At 42.0% G+C, this 22,973-nt stretch overlaps 1 protein-coding gene across 2 annotated transcripts in view; it reads right to left on the bottom strand.

Moving 5' to 3' along the window:
- The window catches only part of Plaat5 (phospholipase A and acyltransferase 5), a 28,504-nt gene that overhangs the window by 1,194 nt on the left and 4,337 nt on the right, over window positions 1-22,973 (bottom strand). The window contains exons 4-6 of one of the 2 annotated variants that reach the window (NM_001368696.1): window positions 20,466-20,574; window positions 2,281-2,540; window positions 1-433 (exon numbers count right to left, since the gene is read on the bottom strand). The exon at window positions 1-433 is cut by the window's left edge and continues 1,194 nt beyond it. In NM_001368696.1, the coding sequence (NP_001355625.1) occupies window positions 158-433; window positions 2,281-2,540; window positions 20,466-20,574 (645 nt within the window). In that variant the 3' untranslated portion in view covers window positions 1-157. Of the gene's footprint in view, window positions 434-597; window positions 819-2,280; window positions 2,541-20,465; window positions 20,575-22,973 lie in introns of those variants that run through there. The other variant, NM_025731.3, reaches the window with a different exon arrangement.

Below are 22,973 nucleotides of genomic sequence, written 5' to 3'. Positions count from 1 at the left end.
CTGCTGCCACCACCACCTGGCAAATCTTTTTCATCTTTAAGCATGTATATGTACGTGTGTCTGTATGTGGGTGTGTGTACATGAGTGCTATGCCCACAAGGCCAGAGGATAACGTTAGAGTTACCAACGTGGATCCTGGGAACCAAACTTAGGTCCTCTAAAGAGTAGCAAGTGCACGTAACCACTGAGCCACCTCTCCAGCCAGGTTAAAGTCCAGCTGGCCCTGAAGCCGCAGCTTTCCTTGATGTCCTCTCACCCCTCCTCCCCCTAGCGACACAGTGGGTCTGAAAAGGCAGGACTGAGATATATGCAAGAAGGCAGAGATAGCTGAGAACAATAGGAAGAGTTTCTGGGGAGAGTTCTTCATTACTGGAAATGTTCTAAGGAGGTTTTCAGAATGTTTCCGATGGTTTCCCAGTTCCACAAAATAGACCTAAGGAACAAGTAAAGGATTAAGATTAAATAAATACATGAAATGGCTCTAACAGTGCCGGACACATACAAGATTCATAGCAGATATCACATCCTCCCATGCTGATGGTGTAAGGGTCCACATCAGCTTTAGTGGACGAATGCCAGAGGAAGTAACAAAACACATTCCAGTTTTCCAGGAACTCACAATCTTTTTTAACAGGGCTACTGAGTGAGAAAGGCAAGGAAGAAGAAAGGCGGTCTTTGCTCCGCAGCTGCTAGTAGCTCTTCCTCCGCACAGAATTGTAGCACCTTCAAGCAGTTATGGGTTTGGGTCTTATGCTATCTACTACTGCTGAGAGGACAGCTCCTGCAGCCTTCGCTCCCTCCACCAGGGCGTGCTCCACCTGCAAAGCACAGTGGTTCATGATATAGAGGGTGCCAGTTGCAGCTGGCACTCTTCCTTCCTCCTATTTCTCTCTTCCCTTCCAGGATCCAACCTGACTGAAGTATGTTCCTAAGGAAGGAGACCACCTGTAATATCCTACATCTCCCAAATCTCTAAAGCATCCAGAGACTCAGCAAAGGGGCATCTGAAGGCAGGTACCCAAAGCACAACAGTAGTCTCCCTTTCCCCAGGCCATGGCGCCTCTGGCCTTTTTCTTCCCTGGAAGCCATTCAGCATAGGGTCTTCCTCCCAAGTAGTATATATGAAGCAAAGGATTTCTCCGTGGGATAGGCTGCAGCCATTAAACAAAAAGGAATTCTGAGAGCCAAGGAGTGGCTTATTACTAGCCTGTCTGGGGCAGAAGGTAGGTTACAGAGCCAGGCAGGCCATGTGACAAGAGTTGGCAAATGGCACATCTATGCTCAACACATAGCACACAGCCACCAGTTGGCCCAACAGAGGACAGGAATGCCAATGACCTAGTTAATGGCTTTTTAAAAAGCTGAAAACCTAGATACTTCTATGGAAACTTTCTACAGTCTCCAAATTTAGCAGATTCATATACTAATCCAAATTTTAAAATAATAATACATAGCACCAACTATATACAATAATCTCTTGTATGCTGTATGGCTACAGCACCTGCCAATAAAGTGCTGATTGGCCTGCCTATAAGCTTAGGCAGGAAATAGAAGGTGGGACCATTGGTAGGGAAAGTGAATTCTGGGACAGAGCCAAGATGGGAGGATTCACCCAGGAATTTGAAGGAGCATGGGGGCTGAGCAGAGGCAACCAGTCACATGGCAGAAGATAAATTAGAATAAATGGGATATTATGTTGTGATCTAACCAGGGAACAGCCAAAGCTTATGGCCTAAGTATCTGTAAATACATTTGAGCCTCAGAGTCCTTATACTGGGAGCCTGGGGCCTGGGAGAAAAACTCGGTTTTTACCCCCATGGTGGCCCACAGGTTACAGCTTCTCAGCTCCAACAGCCAAGTATCTACCATGATCTATACCCATTTTGTAAAGCAAGGAGGAGCTTCAAAAGGAAGCAACTTAGGGAGCCGAGACACCAGTGGGAGATGATGGAGCCCACCCCTGGTCTCCCTAAGCTGAGACACCAGTGGGTGATGATGGAGCCCACCCCTGGTCTCCCTAAGCTGAGACACCAGTGGGTGATGATGGAGCCCACCCCTGGTCTCCCTAAGCTGAGACACCAGTGGGAGATGATGGAGCCCACCCCTGGTCTTCAGCTGAGACACCGGTGGGTGGTGTTCCTGATGGTGTAATGTTTCTTCACATTGTTATCACAGCACAACAAACAGTATCAGGACCCTGGTATCTGCCAAGCTTTGTCTGGCCATCCTTGATAAGCTTGGCAGACAGTGAGGAGCCACTGAAGGCGCTCGGGGACATACCTGCTGGCTCCTGGGCACACCATATCTGAGGTCATTGACAAAGTGCTCACAGTTCCCCTCAATTAGGCTGTACTGAACTATCTTGTTTATCATGTTTTTTGTGCGCTGCATGATCTTGTCCACCGGCAGCGGCAGGTATGTGCCATCCAGCTTGTTGTTGATCTTCCAGGAGCAACCGTGCAGCACATCCTCCAGCCGGCTGTACTTCACCACAGCTCGGTTGCTGAAGATAGAGGTGATGCTCCCTGCCTCAAACTCACCTGAGAACAAGAACAAAAGTTGGAAATGCACAAGGAGTAAAGGAAGGGACAGGATACGCTGGCTCTGCCTAAGACCTTGGCAAAGCCACTTTCTTTGAGATTCTGGATCACACATCAATCTAGAGTATGTTAGAGGAGAGGGTGTTGTATTAAATGTACCATGGAGGACCAACTTTCCAGAGAGATACTTTACTTGTGGGTGCACATGCATGCGTGGAGGCCGGAAGTCAGTGCCAAAATAATATTCCTTAATCATGTTCTCCATTGTATTTTTTAAGACCTGGTATCTCACTGAATCAACAGGTCACCTGGTTATTGGCTAGACAGGCTGGCCAGTGGGCTCTGGGGATCACCTGTCTCCGGCATACACAGACTTTCTTACATGAGTGCTGGGGATCTGAACTCAGAACCTCATGTTTGTGTGGGAAGCACATTAGCAACTATGGCAACTCCACCCCCACTCCACCCCGTGCCAAGATATCTTTGCCCTGAGTTACGTGCCCATTCACCTCCAGAAGAATCTCTTGTTAGTAACTGTAGAAATACTTTATCACTGGCCCTGGACTAGACCACATTGACCTGATCCTGTCTTAGAAGCTGAGTCTTGTTTCCTAAGCAGATATCACTAATCTCTAATATCTGTGGGTCATCCCCTAGTAAGGATCTGTCTTGTACATAAAAATGGTTTCATAGCAATCTTCTCTCTCAGCCACTGCCAGGGAGTGGTGGAGCTCACTTCTACCACCATCCACTCAGAGACTCTTGCTGTTTGTGACTCGTCACATATGCGGCATGGGGAGGGTTCATTAAGGCTTACCACCAACGAGCAGCTCCTGCAGCTCCTGCAGCTTCAGGAAAAAGAAACATTTGAAAGCTGCCATATTGTCTCACACTCACTGTTTAGAAGACATAGAAGCTCCAAGATGGTGGAAACCTGTCTGAGGCCACATGGGTGGTTACTAAAAATGATTTCCAATATTCTCATCAAAAAGAAATGATAGGGCTGGGGGAAGCTCAGTGGATAAAGCATTTGCCCAACAAGCATTAAGATAAAAGTTCCCAGTGCTCAGGAAGCAGAGGCAGGTGGATCTCTGCGTTCAAGACCAGCTTAATCTATAGAGTGAGTTCTAGAGTCCCAGGACAGCCTGAGCTACACAGAGAAAACCTGTTGAAAAACAACAACAACAAAAGTCAGGCAAAAAAAGGTAGCCACCCATAATTCCAATACTTGGGAAAGAGACATGGAGAGCTCCAGGACTAGATTTCAGCCAGCTAAATTAGAAAGAATTGGTGAGCTGTAAGGTTCAGAGAGAGCATGACCAAGAAAGAGACATGATGTCAACTTCAAGCCTCCACACCTGTGAGTGCATGAAAACATGCATACACACCAAGACTTTGCATGTCTTGCAAAGAAAAAAATTAAAGGACATGGATATGCTAATAATTTGTATGTGGTCATTACATATTGCAAAGCTGTTGCACTGTATCCCACAAATATCTACCATTATATCAATTAAAGGACAGAACGTTTTATTATTTCTTTTTCATCAGGAGCCAACTAGATGGTTGCACACAGTACATATGTTTCTAAGCTGCTCAAGAGGGGAAAAAAAGTCTCTTATTCTATTCCTATGCATTCCAAGAAACTCTACTGGTTTCACAAAATCTAATTACCTGCACTAGCAACCCTACTCCATCCCTGCAGTGGTCACACAAAGAGTGTGATTATCGAGCCACTGTCATCATTGATGGGCACAGAGATGACATACTTGAAATTTAGAGACAAGATGATAACCATCTCTTTAGTTACACACGTGGGGTTTGTAGAGTCAACTTTGGAGTTTTGGTTTCTTTAAAAAAAAAACAGAAATATTATGTTTTCATTTTAACCCCAGGTGTGATATATGGAGCTACTTTAGGTTACCCCAGGTGTGAGATAGGGGACTTCTTTAGATTGTCCACAGCAGCTGACTATGATTTGCCTTGTTCTCTAGCAGGGCTGTGATTTTTGCCAGCTGCACATAGTTCTGTGATTATGTGATGTTTGGAATTCTGGGAACTTTTTAGAGGGTACATAAATGCTGGGCCCCTGAGTGTAGGGGGTGGTTCTGATGTTTTGATCAAGAGTCTCTGTGTGAACACTGAAGGAAATATCCCCAACTGGTTCTTGATCAATCAATAAAGATGCTAGTGGCCAATGAGCTGGAAAGAAGAGGCAGGGCTTCCAGTCTTCCTGCAGACAGGCTAGCAGATGATGGTAAGATGATAGCACATAAGCAGGCTAGCTTATCAATGATAAGATAGGTGTGTGTGTGTGTGTGTGTGTGTGTGTGTGTGTGTGTGTGTCTTTCATCCTTGGATCTGAGGGAACCTGAGCAGGACTATTATCGTGGTCTGCCAGGAGCTTAAAGTTGGGTAGCAAAAACTACATGCTACACCCAAGAGGCAGGGTAGGTTGTTGGTTGGTTGTTGATGGTTGGTTTAAGTAGTTGTGTACAAAGAAGAACAAACAAGAAGAAACTGAATATCCTGACAGTGAAGATCAAACTTACCACCAAGGAACTTGGTGCCCCTAATCAGCAGAAAGTCAATGTCACCCCTTTCTGATCCCTGACTTTATTCAAGAATCTCTTTCCTTTCCTCTCCTCTCTATCCTCTTTTCTCTCTTATCTGATGTTAGGGGGATGAAAAGATAGAAAAATGGTGGAGAAGGGTGGAAGAAAGAAGAACCTACAAACTAGCAAATGAGAGCTATAAGTGGTTCCCAGACATGGGGTTAGGCAGAATGGAAAATTTGATTTTAAAATGCCATAGAAGAAATGGCAGGGGATGGAGGAATGGATATTTCTTTTCAAAAGGCCAGCAAAAAATGTTACTGTAGCTGATGCTGCTAAAATATTCCCTGGTTTCCTCCCAGTTGGGATTTTCTGATTTTTCTTTTTTCTTCTCCCTATATTGTTTCAAAAATGGTTTGGAGAATGGCTGTGCAATTGGAAAAATTGCAGGTAGAAATGTGGAGACCTGAGAAGCAAAAAAATAAAAAACCTGCTGAAATGGGAAAACAAGAGTTCACTCTGCTCTCTCATTTATGAAAAGGTTACAGAGTTGGCTGTGCAACTGGAGAAATTCAGGTGGAAGTGGAAGCACTGGAGAAGCAGGGAGGGTCTGAAAAGGGAGAACAAAACTGAGTAAGAGAACAGGAGTTCCCCACTGGAGGATAGAGGGAAAGAAACTGTTACCAAGGGCAGTCAGGTGGGACAAAAATCTGAAACAGTGGGAGGATGTTTCAAAACAAAGAGTTAATATCAAACCAACCATACTGCCAGGGTGGGAGAAGGGGTGGCCCTGGGTTACTAAATCACTATCAGCTTTCCCAGGGGTCATACAGAATATTCCTGCTAACAGTGTGGAACATCTTATGGAACAGGTTATGATGAGATAGGATGTCATCCTATAGAAATGACAGATCTAGGACATTTTAAAGAGGCCTTTTATACGATTTTATATGGGATGCACTCACTATATATGAAACAAACTCTAGATAACTGGGATATTCAAAACAGAATTATTCCCCACGATTGGAAGAGATTGTTGACAGCCGTACCAGTGGCCAGGCCACAGCTGCAATGGTTAACATGGTAGAGGGGAGATGCTGTGAATGTTGGACAGTGAACTAGAGCAAGGAATGAATATAGTCAAAGACCAGTTTCTAGGTGAAGGGTGGCACTGTGATATACAAGAACAGATTCAATTTGATGATGCTATTATAAAACAATGTCCTTTATCAGGTTGGGACAAAGTTGAGGAGGCTGGGAAAAGGTCCACCTCATTTACAAAGATTATGCAAGGCTCTGGAAAAGCTACCACTGATTTTTTTAACAAAGATTAGTCTCATAGTATAAAAATATTAATACTGAATGTAAAAAAGTTATTAGATAACTAAAGGCATGAGACCCCACAGCAAAAAGAATGAGCTGTTTGCCTCTTGTGGGCCAAGGACTAACATGCAGACTTAATGTTCACTCAGCAATGGAGATTTAATGCTGCTGTTGACTTGACCATAGGTAAACATTATTCCCAAAAACTCAAAGTTATAAAATAACTACTGGAGTTCATGCCCTTTTCCCCTCAGGGACAGTAGAAGTGATCTTGGAAAGGAGTGGATTGACTTTCCAAGAATTTGTTGTATTTCCAAGAATTATAGATGAGGATTTCAAATGAGAAATTAAAATGGTGGCCTATATAAAAAGAGAGATGCAATTTAATACAGGTGATAGGATTGCTCATCTGCTACTGTTCCCCTACATCAAAGGCAAGACAGCTCCAGTAGCAAGAACAGGAGAGTTTAAGAGTGCTGGAAAACATGTTCTGGCAAGCAGTAGTTAGTGACCAGAGGCCAAAATTAAAATTGCAAGCAAATGGTATTTAAATAGAAGGCTTGGGCTGGTGAGATGGCTCAGTTGGTAAGAGCACCCGACTGCTCTTCCGAAGGTCCAGAGTTCAAATCCCAGCAACCACATGGTGGCTCACAACCATCTGTAACAAGATCTGACACCCTCTTCTGGAGTGTCTGAAGACAGCTACAGTGTACTTACATATAATTAATAAATAAATAAATAAATAAATAAATAAAATAGAAGGCTTGGTCCATACAGGAGTTAAGGTAACTATCATTTTTTTTAAATCTTGTAATTCAGAATAGCCACTTCAAAGGTTTATACCCAGTTTCTAGGACCTGGAAAGTTATCTCAGACAAAACAAAGTGTGTGGTGGGTTAAATGTGAGGGACCAGAAGGTCAAATAGAAAAGTTAAGACCTTATGTGGATGACATTCCCATAAATTTATGGGGAAGGTATCTTTTACAGCAATGGGACACTTAGATCAATGTTCCTGCAATCCCACACACAGCCCATGATGAAAGAAGGGGTGAAACAGTAGATGCTCCTAGGGAAGGTATTGATATATGTCATCAAAACCAACCCAGCCTGGGCCAGTTGTCCAAACACAAGACTGCCTTTGATTCAGATTTCAAGGCTGAGACACAGGCTTTTGATATAGACCTTGAGTTGGAATGACACACACTTTGAATCAGGACTTGAGGCATAGTGGCCATGCTTATAAAGATCTGTAATGAAAAGGAATTAAAGAAAAACAGAGTGGTGCAAGCCTTTAATCCCAGGACTCACGAGACAGAGGCATGCATATCTCTGAGTTCAAAGTCAGTCAGTCTTCAGAGAAAGTTCCAGGATAACCAAGCTTAAACAGTGAATTAAATCATTGAAGACAGAACGCTAGTCAAAATGTAATAGAAAAGGACCAGATCCCAGCCTCAGCAAGCAGCAGAACTCGGCAGCTCTGGCCATGTGACTCTGGCTTTAGAGTCCAGAATAGAAGAGATTACAGGATAATTGATGATGCTGGTTAGCTGGAGCTAAGAAATTAGTGGTGATTAAGAAGAGACTGGCTATTAAAAAGAATGAATTTATGAAATTCCTAGGCAAATGGATGGACCTGGAGGGCATCATCCTGAGTGAGGTAACCCAATCACAAAGGAACTCACACAATATGTACTCACTGATAAGTGGATATTAGCCCAGAAACTTAGGATACACAAGATATAAGATACAATTTGCTAAACGCATGAAACTCAAGAAGAATGAAGACCAAAGTGTGGACACTTTGCCCCTTCTTAGAAATGGGAACAAAACACCCATGGAAGGAGTTACAGAGATGAAATTTGGAGCTGTAACAAAAGGATGGACCATCTAGTGATTGCCATATCCATGGATCCATCCCATAATCAGCTTCCAAACACTGACACCATTGCATACACTAGCAAGATTTTGCTGAAAGGACCCAGATATAGCTGTCTCTTGTGAGACTATGCCGGGACCTAGCAAACACAGAAGTGGATGCTCACACTCAGCTATTGGATGGATCACAGGACCCCAAAAGGAGGAGCTAGAGAAAGTACCCAAGGAGCTAAAGGGAACTGCAACCCTATAGGTGGAACAACAATATGAATTAACCAGTACCCCGGAGCTCTTGACTCTAGCTGCATATGTATCAAAAGATGGCCTAGTCGGCCATCACTGGAAAGAGAGGCCCATTGGACTTGCAAACTTTATATGCCCCATTACAGGGGAACACCAGGGCCAAAAAAGGGGAGTGGGTGGGTAGGGGAGTGGGGGGGGTGGGTATGGGGGACTTTTGGGATAACATTGGAAATGTAAATGAGGAAAATACCTAATAAAAAAATTTAAAAAAAAAAAGAGAAGAGACTGGCATCACTGAGATCAAATCTTCTGGGAAGTGTATTCATAGAGAACAAAGAAGCTGTGTACCAGAGAGAGACATTGTGCTGGCAGCCCAACTTGGTCATATGTAAGAATCACCCAGGCTGTACTGGATTTGAAGTTGTGAAAAACCCATAGAGAGCAGCTGAGCCTTGGCATTGTGAGAGGCCAGGAAAGGCCATTGGTGAAGGAACTGCCTCAGTGGCAATTGAAGGCAAAGAATGGAAGTGGTCATACAAAGAAATTGAGGCTTAGCAGCATGAAAAGAGCCTATGAGAGGCTATTGGTGAAAGTAAAACCTACTTGCAGAGGAAGACCTCAGTGTACTGGAGATGCCAGTACCATGGGATGATCACCACCAACAGCAGCAGCAGTGGAGTCAACAAGAGCCTAGAGTGCTACAGAGAGAAGCATTGCAGAAATGACCCAAGTCATTTAAAGGAGCACAGAAGATCATGTGTGGATCCCAGACACTGGAACAAGAAGCTGTGAAATTGAGGTTGCATTGAAGACCCTAAGATGTTAGAGATCCCAGAGCCAGGGGATATCTGCCAAGGAAAGCTACTAACAGGGAGTGGAACCAGCCCAAGAGAAAGATTTGTGTCACAGTTCACAGAGCTGAAAGGAATTGGACATCAGACATGAAGATATAGATTCTGGAGTTTTCCTAGCTGGGTTTTGGTCTTGCGTTGGTCCAGTATTTCCTTACTATGATGTTTTGGAATGGTAATATATATCCTGTGATATTGGAAGTATGTGATCTGCTTTTTGATTTTATAGGAAATTACAGTTAAGAGATTGTATGAATCTCAGTAGAGACTTTGAACTTTAGACTTTTAAACATTGTTGAGACTGTGATAGACTATGGGGACTTTTGAAGTTAGACTAATGCATTTTGCATTATGTTATATTAACAAGCCTTTAGGGGTCAGGGAGTGCAATGTGGTGGTTTAAATAGGTTTGGCCCTTATAGACTCATGTGTCTGAATGCTTGACCCACAAAGAACGACACATTAGGCCATTGGAGTAGGTGTGGCCTTATTGAAAGAAGTATGTCACCGTGAGAATGGGCTTTGAGGACTTTCTGCTCAAGCTCTGCCCAGCTGGAAAGACAGACTCCTGATTGCCTTCGATCAAGATGTAGAACTCTTGGCTCCTCTAGCACCATGTCGTCCTACATGCTACCATGCTTCCTTGTCATTATAATGGACTAAACCTTGGAACTGTAAGCCAGTCCCAATTAAATGTTTTCTTTATAAAAAAATAAAAATAAAAAGAAGAAAGAAAACAAAAACAAAAGAAGAAGAAAGTATTCTACCCAGCCAGGTTTGCCACTAAGTTGAAAAATCCCACCTAAAGATCATCTTCTGACTACAAACAGCTCAGGGCAGTCAAACTGCTGAGTTCATAGGAGACTGACGTGACACAAACATTGGCAGATCAACAATGAATAGGCAAGATAATCTTTGCCATCAGGAAATGTACTGGGGGCGGGGGGCTCCCACAGGCCTGGATATCAAATCCAATCCAGTCATTCCCTGTCAGAGAAACTCAACTATAGAGCAATTAAAAGATTTAATGTCTGTTGTTAAAAACAACAGTGCTATAGATGTAATTAAAGAAAGACAGCTTCAGTAGATAAAACAAAAAATTCAGGAGAGACCAAAAATAGGTATTTTTGTCAAACTGCTATAAATAGTCACATTTATACAAATAAATGGCATTGAAATTGAAGGTTAATAGACAGAGGAGCAGATGTAACAGTAATTTCACCAAAATGTTGGCACCCAAATTGGCCTCTTCAGGAAGTAGATATTCAGCTTCTAGAGAATGGGACTTTTTTTAGTCTCAAATGAAACAACACACAAGATGGGTCAGGTGTATAGGGCCAGGAGGACAAATAGGAAAATTAAAGCCATATGTGGCTAATGTAGTCATGAATTTATGGGGACATGATTTGTTGCAGCAATGGAAAACTACAGAACTCTGAGCTCAAAATTACTTAATCCCAACCGGGCGGTGGTGGAACACTCCTTTAATCCCAGCACTCTGGAGGCAGAGGCAGGAGGATTTCTGAGTTCAAGGCCAGCCTGGTCTACAAAGTGAGTTCCAGGACAGCCAGGGCTACACAGAGAAACCCTGTCTCAAAAAAACAAAAAAATAAAAAAACAAACAAACAAACAAACAAAAAACAGAAAAAAAAACTTAATCCCAGGGCTGCCAAATATAACAAAGCTTGACATTAAGCTGGACAGAAATTGATTCATTATTGTAAACAGTTTACTGTATTAAATGTTAAAATGTTTCCTTTGTATTTAAACAAAAAAGGGAATATAGGAATAAAAGATGGATCATTGAATCTACTCTTAAACTATAAAGCTACTACTAGCCAAAAAATCTAAAATTAGTATGGATCTTTGTGTACTGATGCAGAATTGGGGTTGTATTTGATTACATTGGTATAGAATGATGCAAAAATGAGGTTATATTTGGTTACATTGGTATAGATTTTTATATATTGACACAAATTTAAGGTTTATTTTGTTTCAACATACTAAGTATCAACTCTTTTTTAGGTATTGTACCCATGTAATTCTTAAAAATGCAATGTTACAAAGAATTATCAACTGAGGAAACTCGAATATCCAAGAAGCACCTAAAGAAATGTTTAACATCCTTAGTCACCAGGGAAATGCAAATCAAAACAACCCTGAGATTCCACCTCATACCAGTCAGAATGGATAAGATCAAAAATTCGGGTGACAGCAGATGCTGGCTAGGATGTGGAGAAAGAGGAGCACTCCTCCACTGTTGATGGAATTGCAAGCTGGTACAACCACTCTGGAAATCAGCCTGGCAGTTCCTCAGAAAATTGGACATACCTAAGAAGCCAGCTATAGCACTCCTGGGCACATACCAAAAAAAAAAAAAAAAAGATGCTCCAAGACATAACAAGGACACATGTTCCACTATGTTCATAGAAGCCTTGTTTATAATAGCCAGAAGCTAGAAAAAAAAAACTCAGATGTCCCTCAACAGAGGAGTGGATACAGAAAATGTGGTACATTTACACAATGGAGTACTGCTCAGCTATTAAAAACAATGAATTCATGAAACTCTTAGGCAAATGGATGGAACTAGAAAATACCATCCTGATTGAGATAACCCAATCACAAAAGAACACACATGGTATATACTCACTGATAAGTGGATATTAGCCCAAAAGCTCCAAATACCCAAGATACAATTCTCAGACCACAAGAAGCTCAAGAAGAAGGAAGACCAAAGTGTAGATACTTCGGTCCTCCTTAGAAGGGGGAACAAAATACTCATGGGAGCAAATACAGAGACAAAGTGCAGAACACAGACTGAAGGAATGGCCATCCAGAGACTGCTACACCTAGGGATCCATCCCATATACAGTTACCAAATGCAGACACTATTGTGGATGCTAAGAAGTGTATGCTGACAGGAGTCTAATATAGCTGTCTCCTGAGGGGCTTTTTCAGAGCCTGGCAAATACAGAGGCGGATGCTTGCAGCCAACCATTGGACTGATCATGGGGTCCCCAATGGAGGAGTTAGATAAAGGACTGAAGGAGCTGAAGGGGTTTGCAACCCCATAGGAAGAACAACAGTATCAATATCAACCAACCAGAGTTCCCAGAGCTCCCAGGGACTAAACCACCAACCAAAGAGTACACATGGAGGGACCCGTGGCTCCAGCCACATATGTAGCAGAGGATGGCCTAGTTGGGCATAAATGGGAGAAAAGGCCCTTGGTCCTGTGAAGGCTCAATGCCCCAGTGTAGGGGAATGTGAGGGCAGGGAGGCAGAAGTGGATATGTGGGTGGGAGAACACCCTCACAGAAACAGGGGGAGGGGAGATGGGAGAGGGGTTTCCGGAGGTGGGAACTAGGAAAGGGGATAACATTTGAAATGTAAATAAAGAAAATATCCAATAAAAAATGCAATGTTACATTCTAGTCTTTTTGAAAGATATTACAAATAGTTCAGGATAAATAAGAAATGCAAGCTAATGGCCAACCAAAAACATGGTCATGTTAGGCATTGGCCTAGTTTATTATAGAAATATGCTCCCAAGATTGAACAGATAGTAAATATCTAGAAACAAACAATGTTTGTCTATTCAAATATTCTATAGATAGATAGATCGTCTCCAAAAACCCCAGAGATCCAGAAAATATGGCATTTAAAGATGTTTTATTAATTTAAGGTTTTTGAGACATGTCAGCTCCTGGCAGCACCACCATACTAATTCAAAGATGTTTCTGGGTATTGAAGAACCTCCAAATGTAGTTTGCTTCAAATGAGGGGCAAAGCTAGCCATTATGGTGGAGGGCAGGGTGGGGGACTGCCCTTGGCTCAAGGGCTACAGTATGCTCTCCAAGCTGTAGACAAGCAGGACACAAAGAAAGTCTCCTGCTGAACTCTGCCAGGACAATATAGGCAAGTCCTTTATAATTCCTGCTTCACAGAAAAGGAGAGCATACATCTCTTTGGCCTACATCCAACACTGCAGAGGAATCTTACGTGACTGTCCAGGGAGCAGCAGTCTCTGTCATTTCTATAGTTTGGAACCTTGCTCTCCACTTCCTATTTATTCAGGTAATATTTATGCTTCTCAGGTTTTTGATGGGGTTGAAGGTTAGATAGCTATAATCTCACAATTAAGCTTACATTGTTTAGGATTTAAGAAAAGTGTTTTTAGGTCTAAAAAGATCTTTTTAGGTTGATAAATACAAGTTATGATAGAAAGTTGGGTACAGAACTGTTGGACTCACCAAGACAGGACAATAGAATACTTTCTCCAAAGTTGCCAAATACAACTGGGCTGGACATTGTGAATGTAATTCTTATACCAGGTTGTATACAGTTTATTGATTGTCTTTTGTTTAGACAAAAGTGGGGAAGTGAATTCCGAGGTTTTGTGCTGGAAAAAAAAAAAACCTGTTTCTAATTGTGGTGTGGCTCAGGCCTAGCACACACCTTTAATGCAAGAGCTTTGTGTTTATTGTAAACAAGATTGAATAAAGACAACCATAGGTCAAGAGGCAGATGGAACAAGCGACCAGATGACAGGGAGTGAGCATAGGAGAAATTCATAGAGAGTGAGAGGAAGACAGGAGGACAGATAGAGAGACGGACAGGAAGTAGAAAGAAAGGACATTCCATTTGAAAGGCTAAAAGACAGAGTGGAAAAAGAGAACTAGTTTTTCCTTCTGAAATATTGGTTGAGAGGGAAGGTCATCTGGGTGACCTCTCTGAGCTAGCAGGCTTTCACCGCAGTGTATAGCTCCTGAGTCTTCATTAGGTAAAATAGAACATTTGGGATTTTGTTTTAAAAACAACATAGAGATGTAACTTCAAATTTTATTTTTAGTGATGATTCTTAAACTTTACCTTTCTTGTAACCGACCACCCATGAGAGGTAGTGTAAAGAAAGGACAGGGGGTAAGTAGAACTGTTTAGAAAGGTTCTTTAGAGCAACTCTCATCTGTGTTGTCTGGAAAACAGCTGGAAAACAGCAGTTCAATTCGCAGGTCAGCAGGCAGTGGCGGCTTAATCCACTTGCTAACACTCATGGGTACCCCAGCAGTCCAGATACAGAGAGTTTCTCCACGTGTATGATGTTGGCAGTTCTGAGGACTCTTGAAAAGGTATATAAAAGCTACAAACCCAAGAGCGGCGGCGGCAGTGGCCACTGCTGTTATTGTGGTTGTTGTGGTTTGTTGCAGTTTTGTAGGGTTGTTGGTACTGAGTCCACTCTGCCACAGGGCATGGCCGCTTGGGGAAACAGAATGCAGGAAGTTTGACTGCACTTGTCCCATGCTGTGCCAGGCAGTCCACTCTGCCACAGGGCATGGCCGCTTGGGGAAACAGAATGCAGGAAGTTTGACTGCACTTGTCCCATGCTGTGCCAGGCAGGTGCTGGGCCGTAGGGAAGTGCCAAGGCACCTCAGGGTGGGAAAGCATAGTCTGAGATGCAAGACAACCAGAGATGGTTTGGGGGGGTCCACCGGCCTGCGACGAGACCAGGGCTGTCTGGCTCTCAGGCTCTCGGACATCCAGGCACTGCTGGGAGCCTCGGAAGAACTAAATAGAGTGGAGGCCTGCAGGCTGGATCTAGCCAGGGGCTGGGGACAGAAGTGGGAACTCCAGCTAGTCCCACAGGGAGAATCTTTGGCTTGATGGCAGCAGACTTGGTGGCGATTGTGGCTGGGAGTGCAGAGAGGCCTTTGCAGGAGACTAGACTGTGGCTCTATAGGCAAAGGCCTTCTCCATGGTGGATTCCGATGAAAAGAGACTGTCCATGGTTCCAAACCATGTATTGCCATGATGGAAAGTAGATACCCCACCTCTCAGGTTAGGCCTGAGATTAAATACCTCTTGCAGGAAGGAATGTCTGTGAAGGGACTCTTATTGGCTATACCCTCCAGGCCTTATTGGAGATCTCTGTCTTGAGCCTACATGACCACAGGTCACTTCTCTTTCCTATTGTTTTGGTCTGAGATGTTAGGGATGCCTCAACTACATGTAGAGGGGCTTGGGGCATTGCCCTTACATGGCTGATGGCCACAAATCTATGAGGGGCTGCGGCTAGTGATGGGGGCTCTGGTCCCCGGGAACAGGTAAAGCTCCTATCATCCCTGCAGGGTCTCTGGGACTTCAAAGCCTTTAGCTCAACTGAGGACCAAACTACTTCTCATGGTCCACTGACCCACAGTTTGTCAAGTGGTCTTGCACCAAGAGATGAGAAGAAATCGAATGGCAAAGATCAGACTTGCCCCCAAGGAACTCGATACCCTAATCAGCAGGAAGTAGTCTAACAATATCAACACCCCCTTTTTCCTCTAGCCTTCTTTCTCTCCTGTCTAGTATTGGGGGTTGGAAGGGTGGAATAGGGATGGAGAAGGGTGTAACAAAGGAACCCTTAAAGTAGCCAAAAGTCCAGTTACAAGTCCATTCCAGCCTGGAGTTCCTCTCCCTCCTTTATTACCTAAGGGATAGCCTATGAGAGTAATGGATTGGAAAGACTGCCTTTTTACTATCCCCTTGTGAGCAGGACAGGTAAAGATTGGCTTTCACAGTACCTACTTATAATAATACTCAGCCTGTTAAAAGATATCAATGGGAAGTTCTTCCACGTGGAATTTAAAATAACCCAATTCTATGTCAATATTTTGTGCAGCAACCAGTAAAAATAATTTGAAAACAATTTCTTCAATCCATATCTACTGTCACATGGATGATATTTTGTTGGTTGATTCTGACACATATACTTTAGAGGAAAATATTTAAGGAAACTCAGAGAATTCTGTCATGCTGGTGCTTACAGATTGCTCCTGAAAACCCATGGAGAGGAGGTTCTATTAGCTATGGGGTTATAAAATAAATCGACAAAAAAAAAAAAAATCAGCTACACAAGGTACAGATCAGAAGAGATCAGTTGTGAACTCTGATTCTCAAAAATTAATGGAAGATATTAATTGGCTATGCCCTACCATTAGGTTAACTAATCAAGAGTTAAGTAATTTGTGTCAAACATTACAAGGAGATTCAGACTTAAACACTCCAAAATGGTTAACAAATGAAGCAGAGAGTTAACTCTGGGAGAACAGAGAGAGACTGCAAGATGACTTTGTAGATCACGTAGATCCTAAACTTGATGGTAGTTTGGTTATTTTGCCATCAACTCATTCTCCTACAGGGCTCATAATGAAAGGGGAGACGGTTTTATGGAATGGATTTTCATAGCACACAAAGTAAAAAAAAAAATGATAAAGAATTACTTAGAAAACATTCTGATTTAATCATAAAGGAAAAATAAGACTACATCAATTGTTGGGAACAGACCCAGCAGAAATCATAGTACTTTTTATTAATGCTAAAATTATGTCATTATAGGTCATCAATGAAGGTTAGCAAAAAAAGTGTGTAGCAACTATTTGGGAGGAATTAGAGGCAAATATCCTAAAAACAAGTGTCTTCAGTTTATAAAAAGAACTGATTGGATTCTCCCATGTATTTATTGTAAAAGGAATGCCAGTTCCTGAAGCATCTACATTCTCTACTGATGCAAATAATAGTGAATGGCATGCTATAAGTCAGACAAAATAAGCAAAGTTATTTTTTTAATTTGTATTATTAAAAGGTAATGAAGAACCCAGATGCCCCTCAACAGAGGAACGGATACCAATAATGTGGTACATTTACACAATGGAGTACTACTCAGCTATTAAAAAGAATGAATTTATGAAATTCCTAGGCAAATGGATGGACCTGGAGGGCATCATCCTGAGTGAGGTAACCAAATCACAAAAGAACTCAAATGATATGTACTCACTGATAAGTGGATATTAGCCCAGAAACTTAGAATACCCAAGATATAAGATACAATTTGTGAAACACATGAAACTGAAGAAGAACGAAGACCAAAGTGTGGACACTTTGCTCCGTGTTAGAATTGGGAACAAAACAACCATGGAAGGAGTTACAGAGACAAAGTTTGGAGCTGAGACAAAAGGATGGACCATCTAGAGACTGCCATATCCAGGGATCCATCCCATAATCAGCCTCCAAATGCTGACACCAATGCATACAACTAGCAAGATTTTGCTGAAAGGACCCTGATATAGTTGTCTCTTGTGAGACTATGCCGGGGCCTAGCAAACACAGAAGTGGATGCTCACAGTCAGCTATTGGATGGATCACAGGGCCTCCAATGGAGGAGCTAGAGAAAGTACCCAAGGAGCTAAAGGGATCTGCAGCCCTATAGGTGGAACAACAATATGAAATAACCAGTACCCCCGGAGCTCGTGTCTCTAGCTGCATATGTATCAAAAGATGGCCTAGTCGGCCATCGGTGGAAAGAAAGGACCATTGGTCATGCAAACTTTATATGCCTCCGTAAAGGGGAACGCCAGGGCCAAGAAGTGGGAGTGGGTGGGTAGGAGAGTGGTGGGGGAGGATATGGGGGACTTTTAGGATAGCACTGGAAATGTAAATGAGGAAAATACCTAATAATATTTTAATTTAAAAAAAGCAATGAAAATATAAAATATATTAAATGTATTAACTGTATTAAATATATTACACTATATAAAATATATTACTTATACATATATATTATATATGTTATATGCTATATGTTATATCTTATATGTTATATGTTACATCATAAGTTATATAATCTATTATATTACATATTATATATTACATATTATATAATCACATATATAGATATATAATATCATATATTATATACATATATGTATATCATATGTGTATATATGTGTATGTATAATGTAAATATGTGTATATATAATATATACAATTCTCTATTATATTTTAATATGTTATATATTATATAATATATAGTGGTATATAGTACATATATTATATAAAATATATAACATAATATATAGTATTAATATTATAATATTATTATGTATTAATGTGTGGTATATATTAATGCATAGCAATATAATATTTATATTATATTTAATACATAATATACATTGTATTACGTATTATGTCCTATATTTTATATATTACATATATTATATATACTATATTTTTGTATTTTATATGTTACATGTTATATTATGTTGATTGTATTATTTATATTTATATTTTATGCAAATATTTATGAAATATATAAAATATACAAAAATGTTTATCGCTAAAAATTAATAAAAATAAACCCATACACTTCAATTCCAAAATCAGAGATGTGTACAATCTTTATGGTATTACTAGATTTTCCTTGATCTCTTAATATAATTACTCTCAATATGTAGAGTTCTTTTGCGTATAGAAACTGCTGAATTTCCTGATAATTCAAAATTAACTTTGTTATTTATGCAATTGCAACAGGCAGTCAGAAACTAACCATGATATATCATCCATATTTCATCTCACTCAGGCTTGTCAGATCCATTAGCACAAGGAAATTAAGAAATTGACCAAGTATTTATAGGAAATGTGTTAGAAGCCTCAAAATTTCATAAAAAGTATCGTGTTTATAGTAAAAGCTTAAAAAGTGTTTCCATCACCTAGCAACAAGTCAAGGAAATTATAAGACAGTGTCCTACTTGCTCTTTGTATATAACCAAACTCCATTACCAGCCAGAAGTAATCATAGGAGTATCGAAAGAAGTGAAATCTGGCATATAGATGTGTTTCATTTTGCGGACTTTAGAAAACTTGAGTTTGTATACCATACCATTGATACATACTCAGGGTTTGATGGACAGTTGCTTTGAGTTCTGAAAAAGCTGACTCTGTAATTTCACAGTTATTGTCAGTAACGGCTACTATACAGGTACCTGTGCAAATCAATACTGTCAATGTCTCTGCACATGTCTCCAGTAAGACAAAGCAGTTCTTTGCATACTATAACATATATCACATTATGGTATACCACACAATTGTACAGGACAAAAAGTTAATTTAATCACACATTAAAAGAAATGCTTATTAAACAAAAAGGAAGAATAAAGAACCCCACCCCCAGGGATAGACTAAATAGTGCTGTTAACTTTAATTTTCTGGATGTTAATGGAAGCAGAGCAGCAGCAGCCTATAGACACAAGGCTATAAAAAAGAAAAAATGTGGAATTAAATCAAGCTATATACTATAAGCATGTGTTGGAAGATGGAGCCCAAGAGAAAACACGCAAGAATCAAAGCAGCAAATCAAAGACCTTGGCTGTGCCTTTCTGTGATTCCATTCTTGAGCCAGCCAAGAACTGCCCAGGACACAAACTTCAAAAGGCACCAGATCACTTCCCCCTCCCCCACCTCCCCACCCTACCCTCGGGTCCAGCCTCCTGAGATGGCCATTAGGAACAGTGATGCTAGACCACATTCAATTGTAAATTGTTTCACATCCCTCTATAAGCTCCCTCTACTTTCACCATCTGATCCCTCAGCAAATCTCCACTTCTCTTTAATAAGCCCCAAGTCCAGCTGAAACCATAGGAAATGAAATAAAGACCAGGAGAACACTTAGGACAGTGTTTCTTAAACTGTGGGTCATGACCCCTTTGGGGGTTCAAATGACCATTTTACAGGGGTTACCTAAGACCATCACAACAGTAGCAAAATTATGAAGTAGCAACAAAAATAATTTTATGGTTGGGGGGTCACTACAACATGAGGAACTGTATGAAAGGGTCACAGCATTAGGAAGGTTGAGAACTAGTGACTTAGGATAAGGTGGCCTAGAGCACACTGGAATATCTGGAAGACAACGGCTTTCACTTTGGGCAGGAAAGTGACAAAGATGGTAAGGAATTGGAAAGCATAACTTGGGAACAACATGAACCAGGTGATGTGAGCAATGGTCCTTTGTGTTTTCAGGTGATGAAAGATGCTAAATGATCGGCATCAGACCCAGAGGTTGAAAAGGATTTTAGGAACACTCTAAACTCCTGTCATTCTTAAAACACTGGACACTTGGTACTTGCTAATAAACAAATAAAAGTCCAGGAATGTTTTCTTGCTAAAGGATGGTGGCTGAGGATAGCAGTGGTTGGTCATCCTTCCATTTACACTGCTAATTTCTAACCACTATCCCAGTAGCATATCCATCCACTCTTACTTGGGGGAGCCAGGTGGACCACGCAGTCATCTTCCACATAGATGGCCCAATGTTCATAGCCAATTCGAAAAATCTCAATCAGGTCTCCAGGTCTGGGTCTTGGATTGCCCTGTGATGGGAAGAAAGAAAGAGGCAGATAAACTGCATGCACATGCCCGACAACACCAGAGCCACAGCTCAGCCTATATGTAGAGCCCCTCTCTGTGACCCATCACTTGACAAAAAGAAAGCCAATCTGAACCCTCGTCGCCAGAATACCCCCACCCTGTCACAATATCGGGGTGTTAGTGCTAGTGATCAGCCTGCTGACTCTCAACTCTGAATGTGACAACGCATCTCTGTACTCAAAAGCCCTACCATTCACCCAGCAGTAAGAGATGCACCAGGGTCCCTGGGAACCTCCTGGGTGTGTGTGCCAGCCTTGCACACGCCATCCAGTGCAGCTGAAATGTGTGGCCTTCTCAAGGCCCCCTTTAGCTATCTCTCAGTATACACCCCTGGCCGGCTAGTTGGGCTATTGCCTAGCCCAGTCAGTATTGCAACCTTGGGCCATGCTTCTGTGCCGCTGAAATAACCACTGCCTTCAGAAGCATCGCTGGGAATAGAACCATCCACACTGTGCTCCAAACAAATCCCTCTGATGCCATGGTCAACAGACCCTCTAGTAAGTCCCATACACACAGGGCACTTTAAAGCACAACGGACTTCCACCGCTCTTCCAGAGAGCCTGCAATCCAGAGTCCATCTTGAACTTTAATATTACTAAGTGTGGAAGCTAGAGAGATGGCTTAGCAGTTAAGAGCACTTACTGCTCTTTCAAAGGACACGGGTTCTGTTCACAGCATCCACATAGTAGAGCCCACAACTGTCTATAACTCCAGGACCCTCTTCTGGCATCTCTGGGTCTAAAGCACTTACGAGGGCACCAGGCACACACTTGATACATAGACATAAATACAGAAAAGAAATCATATACATAAATAAAATAAAATGTTAAAAAAATACTTTGTTCACAGGGTTGAACAAAGGGAGAAATGGCTCAGAGGTTAAGAGCACTTGGTTCTTACAGAAGACCCAGGTTCAATTTCCAGCACCCACACAGAGACTCATAACTCTCCATAACTCCAGTTCTAGGGGATCTAATGCCCTCTTCTGACCTCCTTGAGTGTCAGGCACATGCATGGTACACATACATATAAGCAGATAAAAGAACCATACACATAAAATCAATTAAAATTTTAAAATTAAAAGGCAATATCCCACAATGTTTTGCACGCTTTAGATCAGATTCTCAGACACTTTAATGTGCTATCTGGGCAGTCCTCCAAGCTTTTATCTTTGGTGGAAGAGAGTATGTTGAGACCTACACGTCTGTTTCGCAAACGCCGCTCACTGGAGGAATACCTTTTTCTAGGCACAAGGCACACAGTCTACACCACAGTGCTTCGCTGAAGGGACCAGAGCTGAGGGATACAAAGAGCTTTACAAGGTTCCTTACTAACAAGCCCCCCAGAACTACCTAGTTCCCGGCAGTACCAGCTCTCCTTTTCTGCCTGAAGAGGAAATACAGTGGCAAGTAAGTGGCCACTAGAGGGCAGCCAAATCCAGGCTTCACCTCCGGAAAGCAGATTCCTATTGTAAAATTTAACATGGATTTCAATGACTCCATTAAGTCCCTTCCCTCAGAGCTAAGGAGGAGGAGGAGGGAAAGGAGGAGGAGGAGGAGGAGGAGGAGGAGGAGGAGGAGGAGGAGGAGGAGGAGGAGGAGGAGGAGGGAGTGTACATATATACATGCAGACACAACCCCTATGCTCATTAAACAAATAAGTTTACTGAGTTTGGGGGAGTTTGTCACTAGACAGTTTAGTAAAGTGGAGTTATTCACCCTAAATTCAAGGTCCCTCTCCTTAAGTTCTCTCATTCTCCAAATTTTTGGGGAAAGTGGGAACTTATATCTACCCTCCAAAGTGGCCTCCAACCCCGACCAACACTCCAGTGTTCAGTTTCTGAGTCCTTTACCCTGACTCTGTCTGACTCCACCCTGTCTGACATACACTGTTATTTCAAAGCCCTCCAGGCACCCACTGCTTATTTCTTTGGCATAGGCTGACAACTCGGCTCTAGGCCCTCACCCAAGTTAAACGCCAGACTCTAAAGGCATCCTAAATCAAATCAAGTGGGCATGGAGCAAGGAAGTGGGGAGAGAGTTTTGTTCTTGCCTTGGGCAGGGGGCAGGTGGCAAGAACAAGGCCACAGTAAGAGTGTTACTTTCAACTCTAGGAGAACCAAACCCAAGGTGCTTGGTCCATTTATAAAGCATACTAACTCTTTAGCTGGTATGTAACCAGACATCAGAGTCACCACAGGGAGCTGGGAGGGAGAGACCATTACTTAGGAGTGTGAGAGGAAGCCTCCAAAAGAGAAACAGAGGGATGGGGGGGAAGGGAATCGCACCTGTGCTAAAGATTCTACAAAGCAGATGAGGAAATTTCATGGTTACAGGGAGTT

The sequence above is a fragment of the Mus musculus genome, chromosome 19 (assembly GCF_000001635.26).
Source record: "Mus musculus strain C57BL/6J chromosome 19, GRCm38.p6 C57BL/6J".
NCBI classification, from domain to species: domain Eukaryota; kingdom Metazoa; phylum Chordata; class Mammalia; order Rodentia; family Muridae; genus Mus; species Mus musculus.
This window is presented reverse-complemented; position numbering and strand designations above follow the sequence as displayed.